Consider the following 8,898-nt stretch of genomic DNA (forward strand, 5'->3'; position numbering starts at 1 on the left):
TTTCTGAGCTCCTTTGTGCTTTAAAGCTGCCTCGTGTGGCCTACTACCGCTTTCCTGAATAAACTTCAGTCTGCTCACCTGAAGTCCAGGAGGTGTACTCTGCTCCTTTTTTTCCTCACCAGGATCCTCCTCTGCTACTTCATGGTCACTACAGCTGGAGCTGGCATTGATTAGACATCCCTAACCAGCTCTTCTTTAACAATGAACAGCTGATCTGTGTGCCAGCATCCTTGACCCATTCAGTACTTGTTTCACCTTAAGCGGGCATCTGTTTGCCATGTTTTATCATTCCCGAGGTGTCTTCTACTCCTATTGCCCTACAACTTCTGCTTTAATTCTCTTTACAGTATATTTCCCTTAGTTTCCCAGACGTGATCCAAGCACTGCACATCTCCTCCCCACAGTGTCCCCACCCTCCATTTCCTTGTTTTGTGCCCTATCTCTCGTCAAGCACCCAACATTACAGCCCTGGTCTGAAAACCAGTTGCAGGGTGTGCGCAGAGCTGGTGACCCTCAGGCATGAGTCACAGCCCTGGCCTGCTCACTTCTGTGCCACCCTTACCAAAATAGATGAAAGTATGGTGAGGAGGAGTGGGTACTTAGCTTACAGTTCTCAGGGATAGACTTGCTTCCTGCTTCGGATGACTTCAAAAGGTGACACTTTTGCAAAGTAGAACTGAATTTTAGATGCTCTGTAGCAGTAAGAAATACACTTCTCTGTTTCTAACTGTGTAGTTTAGTAACAGCAAGCACAATGGTGCCCACGTTTTGCAGTAAGAAAATAGAACTGTAGTAACTTACAGCCTGTTGACCACTAGGGAAGTGAAAATGATTTTTTTTTTTTTTTTTTTTTTTAGCTTCAGCTGAATTCAGTGAGTAAAACAGCTTACACAATGCTAATATGCAAACTGCCTGACTTTGAAAAGAGCTGTTTTCAGACTAACTTTTCTGACCTCAGTAGATAAAGATCAGCCATCAGGAGAGAAAAGAGATCATCATTTGCTTTAAAGTGTATATTTACTGTTGCTTATGAGGTATCTTTTTCACAGTTTTTTTTTAAGGCCAATGGGTGCATTCAGATCAAAGAGCATGAGAGACTCCAGGCTTTGAAATCTTGTGATCTAGTATTTTGATATTGAGAAGTTGTCTGGATGTTTCAGTATTCAGCCCATCCTGTTAACAGGTTTGTTTCAATCTATTGGATAAATCTGCCAGATGCAAGTTTCTTCCCAGACTCAACTGACCTGGCTACACAACATGCACAACAGCACTGCTGAAACTCTGCACATGATACAACCGTGTAATGGGATTTCGTCCCCACAGCCAGAGACCTCCGATTTTTCCATGGGCGTCTTGGTGCTCCTGGCTCTGCTTATGGTGCTGCTAGCTTTGGTTACAATCCTTGGAAACGTTCTGGTGATTTTTGCTTTCATCATGGACAGAAATCTCAGGCATCGGAGTAACTATTTCTTTCTCAACCTTGCTATTTCTGACTTTGCAGTGGGTAAGTTGCAATGCTGGAGACCTGTAGTATGTACTTTCTAGTAATGTAAAGAGGCGCAAGGGGGCCTTATTTTGGTGGGCAGTTTCTTGGAGAAATTTCCCAACTGTGTGCCATGGGGAAGAGTAAGGAATGGTAGAAAGTGTATTAAGTGTTTTAGTAGCCTATTATGTCTCAAAATACATCATAATGCGATAAGTAATGCATTCTTGGTCTTGTAAATGCTTTTAGTGTTGCTTCAGAAAAAAAGGAGCAACTACTGTATGCAAAAAATACTGACTGATGGAAAGAGGTTCTTTGCCACAGTTTCTGATTTACTTTTGCTCCTCATGTAAAACGGTTCATTACGCATCATCATAAGATCTTTACGTTTGACAGAGTAACTGTTTTCTTATGCAGCTCTCTGAGATATATTAAGGTAAATGGATTACTTCTCTATGCAATGCTAATGGCCTATGAGCATATTACATTAGAACAAATGCACTTTACCACTACAACTTTTCACTGGATGGAAGTCAGTGCAGGCGATGGATCAGATGGATTGTTCTGATGCCAGCAGACTATTGCTTGCATCTTCCATCTGTTTTACTTATTAGCCTCCTTGTTGCACAGTGTCAATGCAGTAGTCCTGGAGATGTAGAGGATCCAGCCCTAGTGGGTGATGCCAGGCGAAGAGGTGGGGGCTGTGAATGCATTGTGCCATGCTCCTGCAGGGTTCAGACCATTAAAACAGCAAAGAAAAAAAAAGATGGTCCAGTGGGAGATGTCCCAGTGAATAGGAAAAAAAGTCCTGTTTTTAAATACTTCAAAGTACTGAATATGATTTTTTTTAGAAGGATTTTTGTGTTTCAGTTAAGGCTGTCTGGCTCTTTAAATGTAGCAGCTTCAGCACAGAGATGTAAGTTTTTAAACATGGGTCCAAGGAGCAGAGGGAGTGATTGTATCTAGAGAACCATGATAAAATCTTCCTACATCATCTTGACTTGAGGCTAGAAAGGAAGCATTTCTGCACACAAGTGCTTTCTCTTTAGGACAGTCACAGAGACCAGTACTCGCTGGTTCTTGAAGAGGGAAATAACACTTACCAACATATTCCACTTCTGGCAATACCACTCCTCCTAAATGTTGTTGCTTTGCCAGTGCTGAATAGTGAAATATATTAGGCTAGCCTTTAAGATTTTGCTTCACTTATGCCAATTATAAAAAGTATTCCCCAATTCTGAGGCCTACCCCATGAGTGGAAACCAGAGGAGCTGGAGCATTTGCTTTCCTGCTCCTGGCAGACAAATTGCTGGAGCTGTCATTTCATTGCTCAAACCTTCTGCAAATGCGTGTTTCTTCTTATATCTTACAATTTAGTCAAGATATTTAAACACCTGCCTTCTACATCAGCTCTTGTTGTGACTAGTGCCTTATAGATTCTTAAGTCAGCCATCAGGAAATGATTGCTCTGAGTATTTTGCTGACCCATAAACCATCTAGGACTTCATCTCTGGGATAAGTCAGAAGAAGTTTTATTTTTTGGAGCTGCTGTAGCATTTTTTAAAAGTTCTTAGATGTCTGGAATCTTTCTAGACAATGTGACTCATTTTGTTTGCATCCTCTGATTAGTAATATTAAGAATGGTTTCATATATGAACTCTTAAAGCTTGGTTCTTGCACCTGTATTTATATCTACAGATAAAATCTTTCAATAATCATTTTTTGACATGGTGCCAAACATTGTTTTATCCCATTGAAGTTGATGAGAGCTGTATTTGTCATCAACAACTCTGGAAAATGAGGTGTTTTATTTTGGTACAGAATTGATGCTGCTTTTATTTAAGGCGTATGTTAAGACAAACCATCAACGCATCATACTGAATGTTCTATACGTTCTAAGATCTTGCCAGACATCTTAAAAAAGAATAAACTGAAGAGTTTAAAATGTATCTCGAAACTGTGTACAGTTCTATATTTGCCTTCAGTGGATCAGCATTTTAAGAATCAGATATTGCAGTATACTTTTGAGAGAATATTAGTGGTAAAATAAAGAAATTGCTGGCTTAAAAATAAAAGACAAGCATGACTTAGAACTATAGAATCATAAAGTTATCTAGGTTGGAAAAAACCTTCAAAATCATTGAGTCTGACCTTCAGCACAGCCTCCCATCTGTAAACTTCAGTGCCATGTCCACACATCTATTAAATATCTCCAGACAGGGGGACTCCACCACATCCCTGGGCAGCCTGTTCCAATGCATGACCACACTCTGCATGAAGAAATTCTTCCTACTGTCCCATAAGACCTTCCCTGGCATAGCGTGAGACTGTTTTCTTGCATCCTATCACCTGTCACCTGAGAATAGAGTCTGATATCCTGCTCACTGCAACTTTCTTTCAGGAAGATGTAGAGAGAGATGAGCTCTATTTTAACTGGATGCAACTACATGCAGCCTATGGATCAGAGGCATTGTCTCACCAACAGACTGCTGCTGGTGTCTCCCATTTGTTTTCCTTATTAGCACACTCTTCCCATAGTGTCATTCCCCCCATACTTCTCATAGAAGTACTTCAGTAGAAGGTCTTTTGGACAAAAGGCAAAGGTAGTAAAACAAAAAATAGTTCTGGGGTTAACCTTAGTTGGAGAAGCAGCATGATTTAAAACACCCCTTAAAATGCTTTCATATCTCAGTTGTTTCTGCTCTATCTGTGGTAGAAGAGGTTTCCACACACCACGCAGCCTCTCCAGCCTATTGTCTGTAGCGTACAAACACTAACCAATCTTACATTAATAAGCGATGTCACCAGTATCTGTAGATGTGTTTTGGGGGAAAACTCTAACAGAGATAAAAGATAAGAAGATACAAAGCAATAAGTTTACATTTTGGAGCATAACCATGATGTATAGAATGCTGCATACATGCTGCAGTACTGGCTGTATATTTTTAGAGACTATAGAGTTGGTTAGACTGCAGTTTTCTTCTGTGGATGTTTCTTTGCTGATTTGCCCCAAGCTTATTCCCAACATCAACATACACTAAGATCTAATTCATAGAAAGTCTTAATCAGATTTCATAAGAATGTAAAAAAATCTTTATATACCTTACATATACACCTTAACAGTATACCTTTTCCCGGCTAAATATCAAAATATTGTCTCTCTTTGCTTCCAGGAGAACTGTTTGCAATCTGTAACAACTGCATGGTGTCTCTGTGATTGCTTTCCATAGGTGCATTCTGCATACCTCTCTACATCCCTTATGCCCTGACAGGGACCTGGCACTTGGGAAGAGGCATGTGCAAGCTCTGGCTAGTTATGGACTATCTCGTGTGCACAGCTTCAGTGTTTAACATTGTTCTAATTAGCTATGACCGTTTCCTGTCAGTTACTAAAGCTGTAAGTACCCTATTTATAGTCTCTCTGAGTTTTGTGGCAAGACTGTGGGATTTGGCAAGGCCATATCTTGTTATTGATGATAAGCCCTTTGCCTTAGTGGTGAGTACAGGGCCCAGATTAATTGAGATAGTAGCCCTGAGAAAATGTGCTCACATGTGGAGATAGTTGTGGCTAGATGCAGTGCTGACCATGCTCCAGCCCCGATCTGGTCAAAAAGATTTTTTCTCACAGTCTCTGCTACAGGTGGCTGTTGTGCTGCTGCTTTAAGGTAAGCAGGCTGAGGAGTGAAAAGGCTGAGACAAAAGGCTGGTAAAAGGGGACCAAAGAAAGAAAATCTGAAGTAAACTGGATTAGGGTTTGGACCTAAATGAGGCATGGGAGGAAAAGGCTAGGGTGGTAAAGAGAAGGACACCAGGGAATATGGCTAGTCCTGAGACGTGGCTCTAGATGACCCTGGAGAAGACTGGGAAGAAGTGCAAATGGGGCAGAGAGTGGGATGAGGGACAGACTGAAGAGAGAGCATCTGTGGGTATGAGGCAATTTCTTCTCCTTGTCTGAAGCAGAACCCCAAACTTCAGATGCACTCCATGTCTCTGCTTTCTGCAGAGCATCCAATGCACCTTGTGTGTGCTTTATGTCTTGGAGGCCAACTAAGGTTGGAGGCCAGCATTTCCCGCTCGCTGCTCTGTTGGCTGAGCTAGGGGTTACAGCTCTTTGGTGACCTATGAGAATGTCAATATGATGCCATATGAAAAAAGAACTTTTTTTTTTTTTTTTAAATTATAATTACTTGAAATTATTACAATAGCCTTTTATTAATATCTTTTTCTGTTATTTAATTTTGTTTTAATGAAAGACACTGAGAAATCAAACACCAAAACATTTTGCTTTTAAGCAAAATTACACTGGAAAGCCAAAGGGTCAACATTTACAAAGGGCAAAACTAGTGCACCTGTGCAAATGGAAATAAGACCTATGGACATTTGTATGATAGTCTTTAGTTAGAGTACTTCATACTTTTTTTTTTTTTTTTTTTTTTTTCTTGTTTTCCAATAGGATGTCTATCTTAGCTCTCCATATTCCACATCCACTCTGTCATCCTGGAGCAGAATGTGAGCTATAAGATATCCACCTGTTCTAAAAAGTACAGTGCAGAATATGTATTGGCCCTGGAAATGGGAGAGAAGAAAGATAGTGTGATTTTGTGGTTTCGTTAGCTAACGTCTGCACTGCAGGGTTGGATTCTGCTCCTATGTGTTCAAGGAATGTGCAATAAACGATTTTTCAAAAGTGCAAGTTAAGTTTGTGACATAATTTCTATTGACCACTGTGCCATGTTTAGTCCTGTATCTTGTAAAGTGCAGTAAAAAACAGTGCAGTTGTCAGTGAATGGGAGTCATTCTCTGAGCAACTATAAAATGTTAATTACTCTGCCAATTCAGGCTGCAGATGTTTCAAACAAGGCGTACCAAATTACTAGGTACTTCTAACTCTGATGGATGTTTCATTGCCTGGACCAGGACTCTAGCACTATGACTGATACATAGACAACCCTGTGTTATGTCAACATCAATAAATTAAACTTACCTGAGTGAGCTTAAGCTGATGAGCAAAGATGCAGCTCTATTAGCAAATGCTATGCTAAGCTCATCTCCAGCTAATTCTCTTGGTTCAAATATTTGCCTCTTCAGCTGCAATATTTTTTTTTTCCCTCACAGGTATCTTACAGAGTCCAGCGGGGAATAATGTCCAACCCTGTTGTCAAGATGGTGGCCATCTGGGTCTTTGCCTTCCTCCTCTACTGCCCAGCAATTCTCTTGTGGGAACATGTGGCTGGCTGCAGCATGGTGCAGGAGGGGCAGTGCCATGCTGAGTTCTTCGACAACTGGTACTTCCTCCTTTGTGCATCCACGCTGGAGTTCTTTGTACCGCTACTCTCAGTCACCTACTTCAATGTGCACATCTTCGTCAACATCCAGAGACGCCAGAGACGTGGCAGCCTTCAGGACTCTGAGCCTCCAAGGAGCAGCAGCTCATCCTGGAGATCTTGCTTCATGCTGAGACAAGGAGCATCTTCCTCATTGGAAGCCGAGGACAGTGTCTCGTCCTCCATAAGGCCAAAGAAAGAGTCTTTGGTAGCTGAAAGCTTATCTCCATCCAGAGCCAATTCTGTAACCCCAGAAAATGACCTCTCGGTTTCTTTTTGTGCAAGGACCAGGTCAAAACTACATCAGGACAAGAAAATTGCAAAGTCGCTTGCCATAATTGTTTGTGCCTTTGCCATTTGCTGGGCACCATATACTTTATTAATGATTATTCGTGGAGCCTGCCAAGGAACCTGTGTTCATAACTCCCTGTACGATGTTACCTTTTGGCTTCTGTGGCTCAATTCTTCTCTGAATCCATTTCTCTACCCTCTCTGTCATGATAAATTTCGAATGGCCTTTATGAAAATATTATGTCCCAAAAAGTTTGCAACATTAAGATCAGGCTCCTTTTAGAAAAAGAAGAAAAAAGAAAAAGGACTGAATCATAGAATTATAGAATATCCCGAATTGGAAGGGACCCACAAGGATCATCGAGTCCAATTCCTGGTCCACGCAGGTCTACCCCAAAATTAAGACCATATGATTAACTGCACAGTCCAGATGTTTCTTAAACTCCAACAGGCTAGGTGCTGTGACTACATCCCTGGGGAGCCTGTTCCAGTGTGTGACCACCCTCTTGGTGAAAAACCTTTTCCTGATATCCAACCTGACTCCATTCCCTCGGGTCCTGTCGCTGTCCCCAGAGAGCAGAGCTCAGCGCCTGCCCCTCTGCTCCCCCTCATGAAGGAGCTGCAGGCCGCCATGAGGCCTCCCCTCAGCCTGCTCTGCGCTGGGCTGAGCAAACCAAGGGACCTCAGCTGCTCCTCGTATGTCTTCCCCTCAAGGCCCTTCACCATATTTGTAGCCCTTCTCTGGACACTCTCCAACAGTTTTACATCCTTTTTGTACTGTAGTGCCCAGAACTGCACACAGTACTAAAGGTGAGGCCGCACAGCACAGAGCAGAGAGGAACAATCCCTTCCCTTGACTGACTAGCAGTGCCATGCTTGATGCACCCCAGGGTACGGCTGGCCCTCCTGGCTGCCAGGGCACACTGCTGGCTCATATTCAGCTTGCTATCAACCACAGTCTCCAGATCCGTCTCTGAGGGGCTGCTCTCCAGGGTCTCATTGCCCAGTCTGTACATATAGCCAGGGTTGCCCCATCCCAGATGCAGGACCCAGCTCTTGCTCTTGTTAAACTTCATCCTTGCAGAGAGATCTGGACAGACTGGAGAGCAGGGTGATTGCCCTGCTCTCCAGTCTGTCCAGATCTCTCTGCAAGGTCTTTCCACCCTCAACAGAGTCAACAGCTCCTCCAAGTTTAGTATCATCAGCAATTTTACTCAAAACAACTTCTAGTCCTACATCCATATCATTTATGAAAACACTGAAAAGAACTGGCCGAGGGGGACCCCACTGGTGACTGGCCACTAGTCTGATGTAATCCTATTTACCACAACCCTTTGAGCCCTACCTGTCAGCCAATTGTTCACTCACCATATAATGTTTTTATCTAGCTTTATGTTGGACATTTTGTCCAGTAGGATCCTATGAGAAACCATAACAAAAGCTTTACTGAAATCCAAAAAGATTACATCAGCTGGCTTCCCTTGATCGACTAGATGGGTGATCTTATCATAAAAGGAAATTAAATTTGTTAGCAGGACAGCTGTAGTACAGCTGAAGTATATCTGTATCTGTAGTGATTGATGGATATAAGTAGCCAAGGTTTGTAACTACTCTTTTCAGAAGAGTAAACTAGTTACAAAAACTAGGCAAGCCTTTGGTGAAATATATTATCCTTCAGATTAATACATGTGCCCAAAGTTTGTGGACTTTTTCCAGGTATTCCAATTGGCAAGGAAAAGGGTATTGCCTCTCCCTGACTTTTCTTAGTATACTATTCACATTATTTTCATTCTTACTGTG

The 8,898-nt window shown here is 42.1% G+C and overlaps 1 protein-coding gene across 1 annotated transcript; it reads left to right on the forward strand.

The window, feature by feature from the left end:
- The first annotated feature begins 495 nt into the window (after positions 1 to 495).
- On the forward strand, positions 496 to 7,389 carry LOC118163057 (histamine H3 receptor-like). The gene is made up of 4 exons (XM_035319514.1): positions 496 to 654; positions 1,184 to 1,504; positions 4,714 to 4,880; positions 6,599 to 7,389. Exons 2-4 carry the CDS (start codon positions 1,216 to 1,218, stop codon positions 7,379 to 7,381), a joined length of 1,239 nt encoding a protein of 412 aa, XP_035175405.1. The 5' UTR covers positions 496 to 654; positions 1,184 to 1,215; the 3' UTR covers positions 7,382 to 7,389.
- The last annotated feature ends 1,509 nt before the right edge of the window (positions 7,390 to 8,898 follow it).

This window comes from Oxyura jamaicensis, chromosome 2, assembly GCF_011077185.1.
Source record: "Oxyura jamaicensis isolate SHBP4307 breed ruddy duck chromosome 2, BPBGC_Ojam_1.0, whole genome shotgun sequence".
NCBI lineage: Eukaryota > Metazoa > Chordata > Aves > Anseriformes > Anatidae > Oxyura > Oxyura jamaicensis.

Excerpts from the sequence above, each read along its gene's own strand:
- LOC118163057 (XM_035319514.1), top strand. The coding sequence starts at position 1,216 with ATGCAAGTTTCTTCCCAGACTCAACTGACCTGGCTACACAACATGCAC. Across the intron at positions 1,505-4,713 it reads TATTTCTGACTTTGCAGTGG|GTGCATTCTGCATACCTCTC; the intron begins GTAAGTTGCAAT and ends TGCTTTCCATAG. Across the intron at positions 4,881-6,598 it reads TCCTGTCAGTTACTAAAGCT|GTATCTTACAGAGTCCAGCG; the intron begins GTAAGTACCCTA and ends TTTCCCTCACAG.